Source organism: Pan paniscus, chromosome 11, assembly GCF_029289425.2.
Source record: "Pan paniscus chromosome 11, NHGRI_mPanPan1-v2.0_pri, whole genome shotgun sequence".
Lineage (NCBI taxonomy): Eukaryota > Metazoa > Chordata > Mammalia > Primates > Hominidae > Pan > Pan paniscus.
Genome location: NC_073260.2, coordinates 22,644,268 through 22,665,200, shown reverse-complemented (window position 1 = coordinate 22,665,200; position 20,933 = coordinate 22,644,268). Strand labels below are relative to the sequence as shown.

The 20,933-nt window shown below is 42.2% G+C and overlaps 2 protein-coding genes across 15 annotated transcripts in view; one reads left to right on the top strand and one right to left on the bottom strand.

Moving 5' to 3' along the window:
- ASTN2 (astrotactin 2) overlaps nucleotides 1-20,933 on the bottom strand; it is a 980,114-nt gene that overhangs the window by 254,446 nt on the left and 704,735 nt on the right. The gene's annotated exons all lie outside the window — the stretch shown is intronic.
- On the top strand, nucleotides 6,928-20,415 carry TRIM32 (tripartite motif containing 32). 10 transcript variants are annotated; one of them, XM_055117707.2, is made up of 3 exons: nucleotides 6,938-7,014; nucleotides 17,040-17,100; nucleotides 17,332-20,415. In XM_055117707.2, the coding sequence occupies exon 3, from the start codon at nucleotides 17,410-17,412 to the stop codon at nucleotides 19,369-19,371; it is 1,962 nt and encodes a 653-aa protein (XP_054973682.1). In that variant the 5' UTR covers nucleotides 6,938-7,014; nucleotides 17,040-17,100; nucleotides 17,332-17,409; the 3' UTR covers nucleotides 19,372-20,415. The 10 variants fall into 10 exon arrangements, with proteins under 10 accessions (XP_003833131.1, XP_008956844.1, XP_054973682.1 ...); XM_008958601.4 differs by having other exon boundaries at nucleotides 17,329-20,415; XM_055117705.1 differs by lacking the exon at nucleotides 17,040-17,100 and adding an exon at nucleotides 14,323-14,458.

The window sequence follows — 20,933 nt, the reverse complement described above, 5'->3', positions numbered from 1 at the left end:
CAATAATCAATAGCTTACCAACCAAAAAGAGTCCAGGACCAGATGGATTCACAGCCGAATTCTACCAGGGGTACAAGGAGGAACTGGTACCATTCCTTCTGAAACTATTCCAATCAATAGAAAAAGAGGGAATCCTCCCTAACTCATTTTATGAGGCCAGCATCATCCTGATACCAAAGCCGGGCAGAGACACAACCAAAAAAGAGAATTTTAGACCAATATCCTTGATGAACATTGATGCAAAAATCCTCAATAAAATACTGGCAAACCGAATCCAGCAGCACATCAAAAAGCTTATCCACCATGATCGAGTGGGCTTCATCCCTGGGATGCAAGGCTGGTTCAATATATGCAAATCAATAAATGCAATCCAGCATATAAACAGAACCAAAGACAAAAATCACATGATTATCTCAATAGATGCAGAAAAGGCCTTTGACAAAATTCAACAACCTTCATGCTAAAAACTCTCAATAAATTAGGTATTGATGGGACGTATTTGAAAATAACAAGAGCTATCTATGACAAACCCACAGCCAATATCATACTGAATAGACAAAAACTGGAAGCATTCCCTTTGAAAACTGGCACAAGACAGGGATGCCCTCTCTCACCACTCCTATTGAACATAGTGTTGGAAGTTCTGGCCAGGGCAATTAGGCAGGAGAAGGAAATAAAGGGTATTCAATTAGGAAAAGAGGAAGTCAAATTACCCCTAGTTGCAGATGACATAATTGTATATCTAGAAAACCCCATTGTCTCAGCCCAAAATCTCCTTAAGCTGATAAGCAACTTCAGCAAAGTCTCAGGATATGAAATCAATGTACAAAAATCACAAGCATTCTTATACACCAATAACAGACAAACAGAGAGCCAAATCATAAGTGAACTCCCATTCACAATTGCTTCAAAGTGAATAAAATACCTAGGAATCCAACTTACAAGGGATGTGAAGGACCTCTTCAAGGAGAACTACAAACCACTGCTCAATGAAATAAAAGAGGATACAAACAAACGGAAGAACATTCCATGCTCATGGATGGGAAGAATCAATATTGTGAAAATGGCCATACTGCCCAAGGTAATTTACAGATTCAATGCCATCGCCATCAAGCTACCAATGACTTTCTTCACAGAATTGGAAAAAACTACTTTAAAGTTCATATGGAACCAAAAAAGAGCCCGCACTGCCAAGTCAATCCTAAGCCAAAAGAACAAAGCTGGAAGCATCACGCTACCTGACTTCAAACTATACTACAAGGCTACAGTAACCAAAACAGCATGGTACTGGTACCAAAACAGAGATATAGATCAATGGAACAGAACAGAGCCCTCAGAAATAATGCTGCATATCTACAACTATCTGATCTTTGACAAACCTGAGAATAACAAGCAATGGGGAAAGGATTCCCTATTTAATAAATGGTGCTGGGAAAACTGGCTAGCCATATGTAGAAAGCTGAAACTGGATCCCTTCCTTACACCTTATACAAAAATTAATTCAAAATGGATTAAAGACTTAAAAGTTAGACCTAAAACCATAAAAACCCTAGAAGAAAACCTAGGCATTACCATTCAGGACATAGGCATGGGCAAGGACTTCGTGTCTAAAACACCAAAAGCAATGGCAACAAAAGGCAAAATTGACAAATGGGATCTAATTAAACTAAAGAGCTTCTGCACAGCAAAAGAAACTACCATCAGAGTGAACAGGCAACCTACAAAATGGGAGAAAATTTTCGCAACCTACTCATCTGACAAAGGGCTAATATTCACAATCTACAATGAATTCAAACAAATTTACAAAAAAAAAACAGACAACCCCATCAAAAAGTGGGCGAAGGACATGAGCAGACACTTCTCAAAAGAAGACATTTACGCAGCCAAAAAACACATGAAAAAATGCTCACCATCACTGGCCATCAGAGAAATGCAAATCAAAACCACAATGAGATACCATCTCACACCAGTTAGAATGGCAATCATTAAAAAGGCAGGAAACAACAGGTGCTGGAGAGGATGTGGAGAAATAGCAACACTTTTACACTGTTGGTGGGACTGTAAACTAGTTCAACCATTGTGGAAGTCAGTGTGGCGATTCCTCAGGGATCTAGAACTAGAAATACCATTTGACCCAGCCATCCCATTACTGGGTATATACCCAAAGGACTATAAATCATGCTGTTATAAAGACGCATACACACGTATGTTTACTGCGGCACTATTCACAATAGCAAAGACTTGGAACCAACCCAAATGTCCAACAATGATAGACTGGATTAAGAAAATGTGGCACATATACACCATGGAATACTATGCAGCCATAAAAAATGATGAGTTCATGTCCTTTGTAGGGACATGGATGAAATTGGAAATCATCATTCTCAGTAAACTATCGTAAGAACAAAAAACCAAACACCGCATATTCTCACTCATAGGTGGGAATTGAATAATGAGAACACATGGACACAGGAAGGGGAACATCACACTCTGGGGACTGTTGTGGGGTGGGGGGAGGGGGGAGGGATAGCATTAGGAGATATACCTAATGCTAAATGACGAGTTAATGGGTGCAGCACACCAGCATGGCACAGGTATACACAGGTAACTAACCTGCACATTGTGCACATGTACCCTAAACTTAAAGTATAATAATAATAAAATAAAATAAAATAAAAAATAAAAAATAAATTAAAAAAAAAAGTGTGGCTGCCCTAAAATGTTTTTGTCATCCATATACAATTGTTGTCTCGCTTTGGTCCTCTTTAACAGATGGTTTTATAATCAGCTATAAAATTTAACAGGCCCTCTTAAATGCAGGTTTCTGATTAAAAACTCTGGAGACTGTGATATTAGAATCGAGGAAAAACTTTCAAATTGAAGAGTGAATAGTGTTTGGTTTTCTTTGGACTATATTTGTATAAATATGTTATTAGTATGTGTTCCAGAAATCATGGGAAACTTCTATAATTCTGATATGATTTAGAGTACATTATTAATAATTATAATTGTTATATAAAAGTGTTGTATGCCACAGAAGTAACCAAGATTCCTAGTCAATTGTAGCTTTAATAGTAGCTATAGACTTTTGTCATCCATAGACATTTTGTCTTGCTTTTGTCCTTTTCAAAAGGCAGTTTATAATCAGATATCACACTCTGAGTGCAGGTCTCAGATAACTTTAAAAATTGTTTTATTGGAATAGAGGAAAAAATGAAACTTCTAGGCTTCTCATAGATAGCTGATGTGTTAAGCATTGCTAATCCTCTCATTTTCAGAGTCAAGATAGCATATTTCTTTAGAGTTATTTGCAACTTTTAACAAATGAGTAAAAAATACTTCCATGAAAAAAATTTAGAGCATATTTGTTTCTCTCTACCTGATTTCTCCTGAATATGGAAACTATTTGTAAGTATTCTCAATTTATGCCAGTATAGTTAATTGCATAAGTGCAGTAAGAATCTGTTTTGTCTTGTAACAGGACACAACTGGAGAAATTGATTATTTTACCAAGGCTTTTACTGGAATGGCATGCTTCCTTCAAAGAATCAAAGTTAATGTATAGAGCCAATTAAAGCCCCCTGGGGAATCTAACCTTATACCTTGTCTATAGTCCCTGAACAAGGTTCTGTCATACAGTCCCTGTACAAGGTTCCTGACCTGTGGTAAGTAAAGAATGTCACTTTCTAACAGGCCCAGGAACCCCAAGTTATTTTGGGACCTTGAGAAGAGAGGAATTTACCCAACTCATAGGTATTTGAGGATACAAACCCATGGCTCAGCTTGGCTTTTAAAAACTCTTATCTGAGATTCCTCATGGAGCAGAGTTCCATCAAAGCTAATTTAAACAAAAAAGACCCTAAGTGAAAAATAATTATTCTTGCTGCACTTTATGCAAATAATCAGGCCAAGTATAGTAAGACTGAAGTATATTTCTGTAAACAAATCAGTTCTATCATGATTTGTTTTTAATAAAAATGGGGTCTGGAGAGAGAGAAATTATGCTTCAAGAGGAAACCTATTGTTAGCTGTTGTTAGCTGTCCTTGAGTTTTTTCTACAATTTTGACTAAATCCTAAATTATTTGTGGGTTGGAAGTCGCTAGACTAATGCTTTCAAATCTTTGCTTTTAAAATTGAGTATTGTACTCCTCATCCTAGGACTCATTATTTACCTTATAGTAGGCTGTTCACCTAAATACTGTACTAAAACTATAGATGAGAGTACTAATGTTTTTGCCATGCAAGCCTTAGAAGCCCAGCCAGACCTGCATGAGTCGCTCAGACACTTGAAAGTGGTCCCACTCTTCTCACCTTGGGGTTGACTCCCATTCCCACTACGTCCCCTGTCAGCAAGAAGAACCCAGAGCAATCGACAGCCTTTTCCCATCTTCATACCCTACACCTTAAGATTAAGGTGTTACAAAACCCAAAGTGACGGACTGAAACTGCCTTTGCAAAATTATGATTGAGACAGTAAAAGAGATCTAACTTAACTGACTCCATCTTGCTTCTAACTTCCAAGCTGTCCTTGTTCATTCCTGGACATAGGCTGAACTAACTTTGGGAGAAATTTAGTTTGTAGTTCATAGTTTAAACAAAGACAGTAACAACCCTATCCCAAAGCAGACCTCCTTGCCTGGGAACTAGATTGCCTTTGTAGGACTAATATTAGCCACTAGATTAGAAATTGCGGTTTAGGAGTCATGCAGTTGGAGGTTACAAGATGCTGAGCCTCCCTAAAATGCTTCTGAGATCAGTGCTTGAGATATTTTGCAGACCCTGCACTTGATGGATCAGCTGGCACCACCCAGATCAATAAACTCACTCATCTGATCTTGTGGCCCCCCACTCAGGAACTGACTCACTGCAAGGAGACAGCTTCCACTCCCTATGATTTCATCCCTGACCAACAGCGCTCCTGGCTCACTGGCTTCCCCCAACCCACCAAGTTATCCTTAAAATCTCTGTTCCCCAAATGCTCAGGGAGATGACTTGAGTAATCATAAAACTCCGGTCTCCCGCACAGCTGACTCTGCGTGAATTACTCTTTATCTATTGCAATTCCCCTGTCTTGATGAATCAGCTCTGTCTAGGCAGTGGGTAAGGTAAACTCCTCAGGTGGTTCCACTGATATAGGTGATTTAAGTGTTAAAATCTGTTACATTAAAATGCTGAATAAAGAGTGTTTAAAGCACTCCACAAAGATTATTTTTTAAATGCCTCTGTGTAAGAGGAATTCTAATATTGTGCCAGGATATGTCAAGCTATAAGATAAAAATTGAGTGCATTTCCTAGAATGCTTATTCTACTCTAAGATTTTGTGAGAGGTATAATAATTCATTTAACTGGTAAGTAACTTAAACATTAAAGAAGAGTCAAACACTGATTTTTGTTTTAAGGGAGAAGAGAGATTTTTTTTTTTCAAGACACTTGCTTGAGCTAGATCCCCAGGAGTATTTTTAACACTCCTCTGTAATTAGGGAAACATCAGTATGTCTGTATTGATACATATACATACATATATAATATGTATATATGTAAGACTATGAACAGTCCTAAATTTATACTTTGGGCTGATAACTGTGGTTTTCAGGAAAAAAATTTAAAACGGGTGCAAAGTCTCCCTAACTGGTCTAAGTGAGAAATCATTTGGCATTACCTCTCCCTTATCCCCTACCTGCTAATTACAATTTTTCAAATATAGTTATCATTAAGTGCAAACTACCATAATCTTGGCTTATCTTCATGGCAAACTTCACTTAGAAATTTAGAAAATGGGGAGAAAGAGTAAACAAGGTTAACAGAGTGGGTTCTCAGATAGAATTGGATACAAATTTGGGCTCCAACACTTAGGCATATGTGGCCTTGTTTAACCACCTAGGTTACACAACAGGTGTAGGTTAACCATCAGCTGCCTTATCTCATTAGGTCCTTATGAGGATTTAGTGAGCTATGCACCTGAAGTCCTCAGCTGTAGCCAGACAGCAAGTGTTCAAAGATGTTAGTCATTGTTTTTGTTTATTGTTTTATCATTGTGCAGGGTCACATAGCTAAGGGGAATTTCAAATCCAAGTCCATCCTACTTCAAACTCCTTTGTGCTCCTAAGCTGTACAGTATAGACACCTTGGAGAGTAGGTGATTGGCCCCAAACTACTTCAGGGACTGCAGGTCGTGGCCAGCCAGTCCTGTATCAGACCTCGTCCTTGCCAGATGCCTAAGTGCCCCAGATTCCCTCAAATCTCAGGCCAGATCACCTCCCACCTGGTAAGATTCCTCCACCTTCACCCGACTCCGCAAAACTACACTTGGTTTGGGTTCCCGGGTACCTTCAGTCTGCAGGGACAGGGGCTGCAGAGTGTACTCCCCAAGTCTGCCTCTGCTGTCGGCCTCCCAGCTGAGTAGGCAAAACATTCCTTTACAGAGCAATGTGCTCATGGATAAAACTTGTCTCTAGTGCAGCTCTCTGTCAGAGCACAGAACATGCGGCCAAAGCACTGCCCTTCCTAGGGAGTCCCGGTTCTCGACTTCCCCAGAATGGAAGTTTGATTTTTCCGTTGGCCCATTTCTCAGATGGAAAAACAGATTCAGTAAGGTGCCAACGCTTTGCTGAGGACTACCCTGGAGGCTACCGTTTTGTGAAGGGGTAGACATTGACACTGGAGTCAGATACGCATTCTGGCTTATCTCCTGACTTACTGAGTGAACTTGAGCAGGTCCCTTTCGCCCATGGGCCTCGGTTTCTTCATCTGCACCAAGGAGACGGAAAACTGGATTACGTGTCGCTAAGGCCCCGGGTTCTCAGAGGAAAGCTCACCCCTGCAGGGCCGCCTTGCCCCGCGCGCTTGGGGCCCGCTGCACGACAAGCCCCAGCATGCTGGGGAGGCGGGGCTCAGTGACGGACAGGGAGCTCTGCGAATTGGCGCCCGGCAAGGGGTGCTCAACGGCGCGTGCGCAGAGGGAGGCAGGCGGGTGGGCTGGCGGCGGTGGACTCGTCGGTGCCGCGGGCGGTCAGGTAGGGGGCGGGAAGGAGGGTTGGGGACTGGGGACCGCGGCCGGGGTCGTGGGCCGTGGCTCAGCGGCCGGGCGGGGGAACGTGCCGGCGTGCAGCGGCCGCGCCCGAATGGCAGGGTGTGGGGACCGGATCTGGGGGGGCAGGACTAGGGTGGGGGTGGGGCTGCGAGGGGCAGGCTCGGGAGGGATTCGTGGGGCTGAGGAGATCCGAGGAGATGCAGCTGGGGGAGGGGAGCGAGGGGCTCTGAAGAGATTTGCGGTTGCAGCATCTCGGGAGGTATGAGGTAATGTCGGGGCCCTGAGGAGGAAGGGGGTGCAGCATGTGGGAGATGGGAGGGAATCAGGGCCCTGGAGGGACCTGGGTGCAGAATTTCAGAAATATGAAGGAACTGGGGGGCCCCGATGAGATTTGAGGAAATCTGGGGGCGCTAGGCATCTGGCAAGGACAGGGTCTGAGATGATAGGAGCAAGGTCTAGGGAGATCCTAAGTGCTATTGAGAAAGGGTTTTCGGAGTGGGCTGAGGGTGAGATTGAGGGGGTGGGGTGAGTTCTTGAGGGACTCTATCTGTTAGCAGAAAGAAGGGAGCTGGCTGAGGTGTGAAGGCAGCACATGACATTCAGTGCGTAAGAGGAAGGAGCAGGGTATGAGGGCAGCACAGTGCCCGATGGAATGCAGGAGATGGGGGCTCAGATTGAGGGAGAGCAGAAATCTGGGGTGAGGAATTGGAGCGTTGAACTGAGGTGCGGGGCTGAGTGTGGCAGAGATTTGGAAATAGGGATTAAAGGATCTGTGTCCGAGGGATTTGGGGCATATGAGTGAGGAATTGACGAGGGTTGCAATATACAGCCCCAAAGATTGGAATTTGGAATTGTAAGAGGGTTGGGGACAGGGTTTGGAGAGGATTGAATCGTGGGGTGGAGATGTCCTAACTGGGCTATAAAATCAAAGGACCCTGAGTAGATTTGTGGATTGGTGTCTTGGGCTGCTAAAGAGATTTTCCTTAAATCGCTGCATGGGAGACAGAGGGAGTTCAGGGGACCCAAGGACCTAAAAGTAATGTATGAAACTGGATGAGTATATGAAGATGAGCAGAGTTCAGGTGCTGAGGAACAAAGTGATAAATCTTCAGTTCAGATATCCTGAAGGAGTGTGGTAATCCCTGTGAAGGGCAGAATCTTCTTCATTTATTAAACAAAGATCCGTTATCATGAGGCAGGTATGGTATTGCCACTAACTCCATTCTGACCACCGGTCCCCCGGCCCACTGAAAGTGGTAGGCTTTGGGGAAGAAGAAATGGAACTATTCAAGGTCATCTGCCTAAGCCCTTTTTCCCTGTACCCCCAAGCTACGATAGCAGATAGAAAGTGAGACCTCCAGGGGAATGAGTGGAATAATTTATCCTATATAAGATCCATTACAGCTTGAAGGAGCAGTGGCTCTGTGAGTGAGGTGTTTGGGCTCGGAGAGAGACAAAACAACAACAACAACAACAACAACCAAAAAAAAAAAAAAAAGGAACCCTTAGGTATTGAGCATTTAGTCCTGTGCTAGACTGTAAAGCAGTGGTTCTTAACCAAGTCTGGCTTTGTCTCCTAGGAGACATTAGGCAATGTCTGGAGATGTTTTTTGGTTGTCACAGGGTGGGGGATACTACTGGCCTCAAGTGGGTAGATTAAACATTAAACATAATGTTTTATGTTAAACATTTGACAATGTGTGGGATACGCCCTTCCCCCCCGCAGTAAGGAATTATCCTGCCTAAAATGTCAGTAATGCCAAAGTTGAGGCACTCTGCCCTAGAGTCAGATACCCTGGGTTCAAGTCCTAGCTCTATCTCTTCCTGACTTTAAGTCCTAGCTCTATCTCTTCCTGACTTTGTGGCCTTGAATGAGTTACTTAACCACCCAGTGCCTTGGCTCTTCATCTGTAAAATGGGGTTATGATAACAAGACCTATGTCACAGAATTGTTGTGAGGATTTAGTGAAGTAAATTAGCATGCCTAGGATCTGGCACATAGTAGGTTCTCAAAATCTAGTAATTTTTAGTCTTGTATCTACTTCTTTACTCAATTTTCATGACAGTCCAAGTAGGCTCTACTGTATTCAGTTTTACACATGAGGAAACTAAGGCTTAGGAAGTGACTTGCCTAAGTTTCCATAGCTAGGAATGACACAGTTAAGCTCATACCCAGATCTCTGTAACTCCGTATATTCCCGCTTTCCTTGCTTCTTCCTTGCTAGGGCCTGCTTAGTCTTATTTTCTCAGCCCATTCCCCTCTAATGAAAAAGAGGATTGCCAGTGAGTATCACTGACTATCAGATTGAACTCTAAAGTTGGGGGGTAAATCTCTCTGATTAGGTAGGGAGGAGCCCTGGACTTTGTTCTTGGTTTGCTCTTAGACCAAGACCAGGGGCTAGATAAGGAGAGGAGCCTGAGGTTATCAGGCAGGATGAGGTGCAACGGACTACGGGGTAAGGTATGGAGGCCATTGGCTTGAAAAAACACCTCATAGCAGGGACTGAGGCTGAAGGCAGTCATACTCTGAAGGAGAGTAACTACTGTTCTGTATGGTCTCTTTTGGTCTGCTTTTCCCTGGAACAGAATTTGGCTCTATCATTTCCAGGACTAGCTACAGGGTTGCTGAAGCCAGTTCAGAAACAAAGCTAGACTGTGTCTGACAGCAAGACTTAGCTGGAATATCTATGCACATCCCTAAAAGAAAATATGTCATGGGAATTAAATCAGCCCTGTCTAAACTCCTTACTCTAATTTCCTATGTTACCTTGTCACTAGCTACGGCACTTGTCCTGTCAGCCTCAATCTATTAAAAATGCAAATGATTATCATTTGTTGAGTGCTTATTATGTGCATTATCTTAGTGAATTCAATCCTGCTAACAGTCTAGGTTTTATTCCTTGTTTACAGATGAGAAAAATAACAGGTTAAATGACTTACGCAGGGCTACAGAGCAAGTAGCTAGGTTGGGATACAAACCCAGTTCTGTCTTACACCTATGTTACATTATAGTAGTTTTATTAGAAGCCTTTTCCAACCCTTCAGAGCCCCTATGTTTATGTCTGGAGAATAGTTGGAAGCCAGAAGTTTATAAGGCCCTTAAAGTAGATCATTGTCTATGCACACTGATGTGTAACCTTTGTGACATTCCCTCCATCTTGTCTTTCTGGTAAAACAATCAAATTTAAAAATCATTTCTAGGTGCCCTTACCAACCTCTCAGCCAGACTTTGTCTAAAGCTAGGGAACTATGAAACATCCTTTAAGTTAGTAATTTTATGGCTGGGAGTTGATACTGGGATTTGAATCCTTGCTCTATTACTTATTGGTTTTGAGACCTTGGACAGGCTACTTTCTCTGAGCATTGGTTTCCTTATTTTTGAAGAGGAATCACACTTACTTTACATGGTTATTATGAGACTATGAGAACATATAAAAAAATGCCTGACAATAAATAGTAGTTGCTTTAAGAGTGTTAGCAATTATGAGAGGAAGGCAGTGCTGGAAGAGAACTAAGTGTTGCTTTGTCATATTTATTTATTTATACAGGGTCTTGCTGTGTCACCCAGGCTGGAGTGCAGTGGTGCAATCACAGCTCACTGCAGCCTCAACCTCCTAGGCTCAAGTGATCCTCCCATCTCAGCCTCCCAAGTAGCTGGGACCACAAGTGCATGCCACCACACCTGATTATCTTTTAAATTTATTGTAGAGATGGGGTTTCACTATGTTGCTCAGGCTCTTTGCCAGATTTTGATAACCCTAAGTAGTCTCTGCTAGTCTCCCCAAAATTCTCATCCCATTTTGTATATTTCCTAGGATCTCCTTGATCCTTTAATCATAATCTCATGATTAAATGAACAGATGTTATATGCAGAGAAAGGAATTGAAAGAGAGAGAGGGTTGAGGTTAGTTGGAGGTCCCTGAGAAAGGGCTATTGATTTTTCCTTTGTCTTGTATTCCTTGAGTCATACTGGCAGCGTAGGTACTACTCAAATGTTTGTGAAAGATGCAAGGGAGTCTTTCTAGGTCCTGCAGTTTTAGAGGAAAACAGAGACAACAGGCAAGCATGTTTTCCAGGAAACCCTATTATTCATTTAGCCTGCCCTTGACATAGTTTAGCTATGTTTAACTTAGTAATCTAGCTAAAGTTTTCTTTTTCTACAAACATACTTCCTTCTGGATTGTTTTGTTTGCCCCAGACTGGTACAACTTCAGGAGCATGCCTGTGTTTCCCTATAAGCCCCTACTTGTTGAGTTTATCTTAGTTGTCTGCAGGTGCCTTAAATGCCCTGAGTAATCTAAACTTCATCAGAATCCTCTCCCACACACAGGAGTGGATGTCAGGTGATGACCTCACTGAATTCGTTAAAGTCAGTCCTGCTAACGAGTGGCCTTTGGTGGCACAGTGATAGTTTTGCACTTGATTAGCATTCTGTTAGAATGCATGAGGAATAAAGTTTAGAAAGCTGACATAAAAGGAAATGAGATAAACCTTGCAAAAAACCCAGTCAAACCAGGGGAGCGTGTCAATAGTAGGATGGACCTTTATGTCTTGTGAAAGGAAATGCAATATTTTACATGTTGTCTAGTTTTTAGGGGAAAGCACTGTTTATGTCTGGTTTTTGCTCAAAATTGTATCACCAGTACCGTTCACAGGGCCAGACACATAGTAGGTGCTTAGTAAAGATTTGTTTTGTTAATTGCTTAAAGTTCTCCAGTTTTGCTCATGGCCTAAGCCGCCAAAGGCTGATATAGGTAAAGGAAATGGAGATATCTAGAGAACCACCCCATGGTGGCAATTCAAGCATTAGGTGAAGATTTGAAACCTTAGAGCATCTCTAATCTTTAGATTCTGGGATCAGGTAAAACAATTTCTAGGAGGGCTTAGAATTTTTATTATTTAGGTTTATGTATCTGGGGCCTTGGGTACAGTCTGCTGAAAAGTGCCTATTCATTTCTTCTAATAGGTTGGGTGGTGGTGGCAGCAGCAGTTGCTGCTACTGCTAATAATAATAAAAACTATTATTTATGTATAGTTAATTGCATGCCTGGCTTGGTACTGTACTTAGTGCTTTACACACATAATCTCATTTAATCTTTGCAATAACTTTGTGAGGAAGATACTATTTTAAAGTCCCTTTTCATAGATAAACTGAGAACTACAGAAGTATTAATAACTTGCTCACGTCTCCACAATAAGTAGTAGAGCTTGAATTCAAATCCAGGAAAGCCTGATCCCTCAGGCCTGCTTCCTTAATCTATATAATACTGTCCACTCCTAGTTCGTGTCTTTTAGTCCTAGTTCTGTTGTGTGATTTGTGGTCTTAATTTCCCTCTCCTGGTCTTAGTTTTCTCATCTATTTTACAACTTGAGATTACTACCTTTTCTTCCCCTTTTGCCCAGGCTGAAGTACAGTAGCATCATCACAGCTCACTGCAACCTCCACTTCCTGGTCTCAAGTAAGGAGATTGCTACGAATTCTAGCATTTCATACTTAGTCTCTGCTTGAAGGAGCTACAGCAGCTCATTTTCTGGGCAAGACAAGTTGTAAATTCATTTCCCCATCAGTTTTTAGCCTGGATGTCTAGCATTCTCAATCAAAACTCTTCAAAACTGACCAGCCCTTTTATTAATCTTTATGTGCCTTTATATGCCATGAAAGGAAAGGTTGTTCATGCTTTCAAAATGTAGTTTGTAAACTGAATGCGTTATTAATACTAGTACTAGTTATTGTTAATGCTGTTTCTGGTTATTATTTATTTAGCATCCTTTTATTGTACACCTAAGGGTATCAGGCTAAGTACTTTATATGCATTTTCCATAGTCATTACAGTACTCTTTTTATAAACTAAGAAAACAGGTTTAGACAGGTTAAATAAATTGCCTGCTTCCCCACAACTTGTGACAGTGCTAAGATATGATCTCAGTCGTATATAACTTCAAGGTTCATTTTTTGGTTTTGTTTGCTTTTTCTACTACCTTGGTTACTCATTTCATGGAATGGGGAAAACCCAGTGGTGCTAGAAGAGGCTAGATTAATATGGAATATAATTATGTAATTTTTCTGAGTCTTAGGGCAGCCAGAGTAGACACAGCTTAAGGGATAGATTCTCATCGGGAGCTGAAGAGATGTGCTAGTACAGTATGGTACGGGATGTACAGTATGGTATGGGATGTACAGTATTAATCATTAGGTCAAGGGATGTGGGAAGATGGTAAGCTGATGTTAGATGAGGTGGGAGGTCAAGAATTAATGGCACAAAGTGCACAACAGGAAACAGACATTCAAGGGATCATGAAGGGAGCCAAGATGATACATAGCATGTTGGATACTCATTCTGATTGGTTGTACAGTTGATAGCTGGCAGAAAATGGGCAGCTTACTTAAAGATTTGGAATGATAAGACAATTCCTTTTATTTGTATAGTCTTTTGGGGGAAACTGAAGTCAAATTGACCTTCTATCTGAGTCATTCTCAGTATTACAGTAATGACCAGATGTGCCCTTCTGGAGGAGACGGGCTCTATCTGCCTGTCTCTTAGCTCCATTTCAGGCTAAGATCCTTCACAAAGCAATGGTTTCAAGTCATGGAAGTGGGAAAAGTGGTTCTGGCTTTTTCCAGGTTTGCGACTATTTCCGTGCCTCATGCTTTAGTGAGGGGAACACAGGTTTTCCTGGCAAAGCATGGCAGCTTTGGGGCAGGAATTCTTGACATCCTCAGAGAGCTTGGTGAAGCTGTAGTCAGCTGAGATAATTTGGGGATGTGGGCATAGTAAATTCATTTTTTTAAACCTGATGTCTTAGACAGAGAGGTAGGAAGCTTTTCAATTGAAGGAGGGATATGATATTCCAGAAAGCTTGGGAAATAATTTGCTGCTATTTTTACAAGTTGGCAGCCTTGTTTAATAAACTGATCTGCATTGCCAGCTCTGGGAAGAACACAGATGTCCCTGTGCATTGTAAGGTAATGTTCTAGATTCAAACTCCAAATGTCCTCAGTCTGTTGTCCCAGACGATAGAAGAGAGAACTGTAGCTATTGATTTAGAATTGAGAAGGGTTGCATGGATCCTGAGTTGTAATTTCTCTCTTTTTTTTTTTTTTTTTTTGAGATGGAGTCTCGCTCTGTCGCCCAGTCTGGAGTGCAGTGGCGCGTCTCGGCTCACTGCAAGCTCCGCCTCCCAGGTTTATGCCATTGTCCTGCCTCAGCCTCCCGAGTAGCTGGGACTACAGGCGCCTGCCACCACGCCCAGCTAATTTTGTTTTTTTTTTTTTTTTTTTTTGTATTTTTAGTAGAGACGGAGTTTCACCGTGTTAGCCAGGATGGTCTCGATCTCCTGACCTCATGATTCGCCCACCTCGGCCTCCCAAAGTGCTGGGATTACAGGCATGAGCCACCACGCCTGGCCCTGAGTTGTAATTTCTATCAGTATGTCTATACTATTGCCCCTAGACACTTGGCATTTAAGAATTTACCATTCATAGTTTCAGATATCCACATCAGACCTCATACGCTCATGATATATGGTAAATATTATTTTGCTGAGATATGGATTTGAGTCATAATGGGTTCTAAGCTTGCTGTGTGAGAGTAGGTCACTCAGCTAATAAATCAATCTATCCCACTCTATAGCAGCAGAATCTCATAACTGTATTAGTGTTCCTTCTGTGTTATGGAGAAAATGTGTATGCTATAAGGCAGCATTCCCCAGAGCGTGGTCAAGGGAACATTAGTTAATCATTGTTATGTGACAGTAAAAAATAGCTTGAAATAATGTTGGGTTAAATAAAGTAAAAATATCTGTACTTCAAGGTTCCACTATGTTTGAGCTGCGTGACCTTGAGCAAGTTTTTCTGAGCATTCGTTTCCTCATCTGTAAAATAGGATAATAAAAATATTACGACTTCATAGTGTCATCATGAAGATCAAAAGAGATTAAGCATATAAAGTATCTGTCATAGTAACTAGCATATAATAGGCACTAGATGCATAGTTTCCCTTGCAGTACAAAGGAAGTGGGATATCAGGGAGGAAGGATTGACTTTAGATAATTGTGCATGTCTGCTGCTATATATTTGTCAGATTGCATTCCAAAGCTAATATGGTAGAAATTTGTTGTAATGTATATCTCTACATTAACTCCCCTTCTTCTCTATGCCTGGAGAAAGAGTTGATGTCATGTGCAAAGTGTTCTTGAGCTAAATGCATTGTCCTTAAAATCAAACGAACTTGCCCTCCACTTCCTCCTTCTCCTGGGTGGTTGACCATCTGCAGATCACAAGACTGCACAGATACAGCTGTAGGATTTGCATTTATGAAATGCTGACTATCATATGCCTCAACTTGCTAGACCTATTCATTCTGATTTGGGGTATACGTTGACAGTGACCTAAGGCTACAGAGCACTGAGATCTCTCTGGGTCAGCTTCATAAGTATATGTATATCAAGAGGGTTGGAGTGTTCATGGTTTGTACTGGGTGAAGCAGAGGGTACTCTAAGCCAGAAATAAACAGTCTTGATAAGGCACTGCTATTTTTTAAATCATCTAGGCTTGAGTCTTTGGCTATCTCAGCTCTTCACCACTCCCCCACCATAATCCACTCACCTTTCAAATCTTACTGACTATACTTCTGGATATTGCTCAAATGAATCTTTCCATTTCCACCACCTGCTCCCTAGTTCAGACTCCTCATTATCCCCGTCTTCTCTGATGTTTCCCCACTCCATTCCTGCTTTGATCATATCTTCTTCCTGCTTCAAAACATTCATCACCTCACCATGCCCTTGAAAATGAAGCTCAAAAATCTCATTTTGGCTCTGAAGACCTTTTATAATTATTCCCCCAATTTACCTTTCCAAGTCTGTTACTCTATTCCCCATATATACTCCCACAGTTTTAATCTAAGGATAATAAAAAAGAGAACTAAAATTCATTTAAGGCTTTTTTGGTGCAGAGCCAAATCTTAGCATTCTATACACTCTATATATTATTTCATTCTTACATTAACTCTGTAAAGACAGTATTATTTCCATTTTAAAGATGGAGAAAATAAAATGCATAGAGTTTAAGTATTCTCTGTTTTCTTTCTAATACATGAAACTTCTTGTCCTTTCCTTTGTCTTTTAAACTTTGTTAAGGTTGTGCCTTTTGCCCACTTCTTTCTTCCCTCTCCATGTATTTATGCATCTTTCCAGGCCAATATAAAATGTCATCTTCCCTTTGAAAATTCTGTATCCCTTCAAATTGGAATGACTCCTCAACCCCTATCAAACTTAGTTTTTATTTCATTTATAGTACCACTTTCTGCCTTCATTATTATTTACCTACATGTCTTGTCTTTTATAAAGTTTGAATATCTGAAGAGCAGGATCTGTATCCTAAAGACCTCTTGTATCTAGTACAGAACAAGATACCTAAACTTAGATGGGTGGATAGGTGAGTAAGTAGGAGGATAGATGCGTGGAAAATGTGTATTTTCTGATCTGATGTTTTGCAGATCACCTAAAACTAATCATCACAATTTTCTGCTTCTGTGGATGATTCCTAGGCCCCCAAACATGACAGAATAAAGTCTGTGACATGATTAAAAAAAAAAAAAAAAGCCTCCACACTTTTGCTTACATGGTTTTCTTTGCTTAAAGTACCCTTATCCTCATTCCTTCATTTCTTTCAAGACATATCTTAGGAGTGAAACTGCTTTTGGGAAGCCTTCCCCAAGTCTGTTAGGTAGAATCCATCATTCCATCCACTGTACTCCAGCAGAACATTATGTGGACTTGCATGTTATACTTATTCCTTTTACTGTGCATAATTCTCCTATGCTTTTCTGTTAGTGTAAATCAGAAGTTGTAAAATTCACCAAATATGAAAATAATCATTAGCTCATTAGCATTTATTACAAGTATACTACTTCCCTGGTGCTATACTAAGCACATCATATTTATCTTGTTACTTAGCCCTTATAATAACCATATAAGGCAGACACCATTATTACTTCTATTTTACAGATGAGTGATGGGGAAAGAGCTTTTGGAAGTTTGAGTTAATTCCTTATGGTCATGCAGCTAAGTAAGTGTCTGAGACTACAGAATCTGAATTATTTCCCACTATGCAGTGTTTTGTCTGGTTTGTTTCCCTATCTGTCACCCTCACGTGACATATAATAGACCTCAATAAAATAGTTGTTAAGTAAGTGAATGACTGAATGACTGGTCATACCTATTCTCTAAATGTTTCTTGAGTGAATTTATTTATATAGTCAGAGGAAAATGAATAATGGTTTCTTTTTCTCTTTAGCAGGAATTTGACCCTCTAGGGCATGAATACTGTGCTGTTCAGTTCTGAGCTGTGCTAGCAATACCCTTCAAAGGAAGAGCAATGGCTGCAGCAGCAGCTTCTCACCTGAACCTGGATGCCCTCCGGGAAGTGCTAGAATGCCCCATCTGCATGGAGTCCTTCACAGAAGAGCAGCTGCGTCCCAAGCTTCTGCACTGTGGCCATACCATCTGCCGCCAGTGCCTGGAGAAGCTATTGGCCAGTAGCATCAATGGTGTCCGCTGTCCCTTTTGCAGCAAGATTACCCGCATAACCAGCTTGACCCAGCTGACAGACAATCTGACAGTGCTAAAGATCATTGATACAGCTGGGCTCAGCGAGGCTGTGGGGCTGCTCATGTGTCGGTCCTGTGGGCGGCGTCTGCCCCGGCAATTCTGCCGGAGCTGTGGTTTGGTGTTATGTGAGCCCTGCCGGGAGGCAGACCATCAGCCTCCTGGCCACTGTACACTCCCTGTCAAAGAAGCAGCTGAGGAGCGGCGTCGGGACTTTGGAGAGAAGTTAACTCGTCTGCGGGAACTTATGGGGGAGCTGCAGCGGCGGAAGGCAGCCTTGGAAGGTGTCTCCAAGGACCTTCAGGCAAGGTATAAAGCAGTTCTCCAGGAGTATGGGCATGAGGAGCGCAGGGTCCAGGATGAGCTGGCTCGCTCTCGGAAGTTCTTCACAGGCTCTTTGGCTGAAGTTGAGAAGTCCAATAGTCAAGTGGTAGAGGAGCAGAGTTACCTGCTTAACATTGCAGAGGTGCAGGCTGTGTCTCGCTGTGACTACTTCCTGGCCAAGATCAAGCAGGCAGATGTAGCACTACTGGAGGAGACAGCTGATGAGGAGGAGCCAGAGCTCACTGCCAGCTTGCCTCGGGAGCTCACCCTGCAAGATGTGGAGCTCCTTAAGGTAGGTCATGTTGGCCCCCTCCAAATTGGGCAAGCTGTTAAGAAGCCCCGGACAGTTAACATGGAAGATTCCTGGGCCATGGAGGCCACAGCCTCTGCTGCCTCTACCTCTGTTACTTTTAGAGAGATGGACATGAGCCCGGAGGAAGTGGTTGCCAGCCCTAGGGCCTCACCTGCTAAACAGCGGGGTCCTGAGGCAGCCTCCAATATCCAGCAGTGCCTCTTTCTCAAGAAGATGGGGGCCAAAGGCAGCACTCCAGGAATGTTCAATCTTCCAGTCAGTCTCTACGTGACCAGTCAAGGTGAAGTACTAGTCGCTGACCGTGGTAACTATCGTATACAAGTCTTTACCCGCAAAGGCTTTTTGAAGGAAATCCGCCGCAGCCCCAGTGGCATTGATAGCTTTGTGCTAAGCTTCCTTGGGGCAGATCTACCCAACCTCACTCCTCTCTCAGTGGCAATGAACTGCCAGGGGCTGATTGGTGTGACTGACAGCTATGATAACTCCCTCAAGGTATATACCTTGGATGGCCACTGCGTGGCCTGTCACAGGAGCCAGCTGAGCAAACCATGGGGTATCACAGCCCTGCCATCTGGCCAGTTTGTAGTAACCGATGTGGAAGGTGGAAAGCTTTGGTGTTTCACAGTTGATCGAGGATCAGGGGTGGTCAAATACAGCTGCCTATGTAGTGCTGTGCGGCCCAAATTTGTCACCTGTGATGCTGAGGGCACCGTCTACTTCACCCAGGGCTTAGGCCTCAATCTGGAGAATCGGCAGAATGAGCACCACCTGGAGGGTGGCTTTTCCATTGGCTCTGTAGGCCCTGATGGGCAGCTGGGTCGCCAGATTAGCCACTTCTTCTCGGAGAATGAGGATTTCCGCTGCATTGCTGGCATGTGTGTGGATGCTCGTGGTGATCTCATCGTGGCTGACAGTAGTCGCAAGGAAATTCTCCATTTTCCTAAGGGTGGGGGCTATAGTGTCCTTATTCGAGAGGGACTTACCTGTCCGGTGGGCATAGCCCTAACTCCTAAGGGGCAGCTGCTGGTCTTGGACTGTTGGGATCATTGCATCAAGATCTACAGCTACCATCTGAGAAGATATTCCACCCCATAGGGGATGAGAAATTATCAGTTTCTTCTGCTCCCAAGCCAACTTCCCTTCCCTTAGTTCTTGGTTGTTAGTGGCACATGCAGAATAGACTCAGCCTATGTCCTGATTCCAGCTGCGTAGTTCTAGAACTTCAGAAGCTCCATCTTTTAATGTTTTTATTTGTTATGTCCCCCTCCCCGCTTCCCACCTAAATTTAGAGCTTTAAAAGATGCACTGCCCAAATAGGACACACGATGGTGTTAGCTGAAGTTTGATTAGCAATTAGGCACTTCCAAGGCTTTAGTAGAGAGAGCCACTTTAGCCCTTTGTGCCATGTTTGAAATTTGCCCTTGTATTAAATCCTTGATTTTTTCCCATTTGGCTTTGATGCCCTTGATCCATTGTTTCCTTCCTACTACAATGTGCTTCATCTGTGACACTTTCTCTTCAACTCTGATTGGATTCACTGTGCATGCTTCAGTGGGATCTGCTCCACCTTTCAGTGACATTTAAGACATCATATTCCCGTAACATTATGTCTCAGTCTGATCGTCTTTACCAGTATGAAAGTCATTCATTTAGTGCTACCAAAGGGGATACACAGGCCCTTTAGGAAGCAGTACCTCTCGCCTGGAGGATCTGTGCCATCTTGGATTGAGAATTGCAGATGTGACAATGAATTGACCCTAGTTGGTTGGTATTGATGACTTCAGCCTGGAAATTGCTTGCCTTTTAAAGAAGCATACATGGGTTGGAATTATGCCAAAGCATAGGAAGCTGGGAGTAAGCAAACAAATGCTGATATAGTCAGCAAATTTGGATAGTCTCTAGGGCTCATCATTTTTCATACTACCTCTCTCTTCTGGCCTGTGTCTAAGGAATTGTACAACATAGGCCAGGGCCAACAAAGTGGAGAGGTGGACACATTTTCATGTTCATTACTAAAACAAACAGCAAAACTATTGGTTTGTTATTCTGTGTTTTCCTCAAGTCAGTACATACTATTTGGTTTCAGGATTTCTTTCCATTTCTCTATCAAGCATTAAATAATTGAGAACTGTTTCTTCATCTCTGGTGTTCATGTCTTTTAATTAAATATGGAATTTTGGAGATGATAAGAGGGATAACCTGCGCTATGCCATTTTGCTTCCTTATCTCACGTGTTCTTTCAGAGTGTAGGTATCTACCCAGGTCAAAATTCAGCCAAAAGCACTATTATGTAAAGATAATAATCCAAATCTTTCTCCCAAATACATGTGTACAGAATCATCCCCCAAGGTTTAGAGTCACCAATACCCTATTCTGAGCTTCTGCTGTATGTTTTATGTTTATAATTACAGTTCACAAAAAGGAAGTGAGTCTTGTTTTTAAGATCAGAAGTGGGTGAGAGGACCTGTGATGAGGTTCCTGAGGGTTTGGTGTTTACTAAGTAATATATCTTACTCTAGGTGCAGGGCTGATGGCAAGCCAAAGAGCAACTCCCTTACTTTCATGTAAACAAAATTTGCTAAACTGAGCTGCTCAAAATTGTTTTTATGGTAGTAGTGTTTCTTTGGATTGTATCATAATAGCTGCCAAAGGATAGG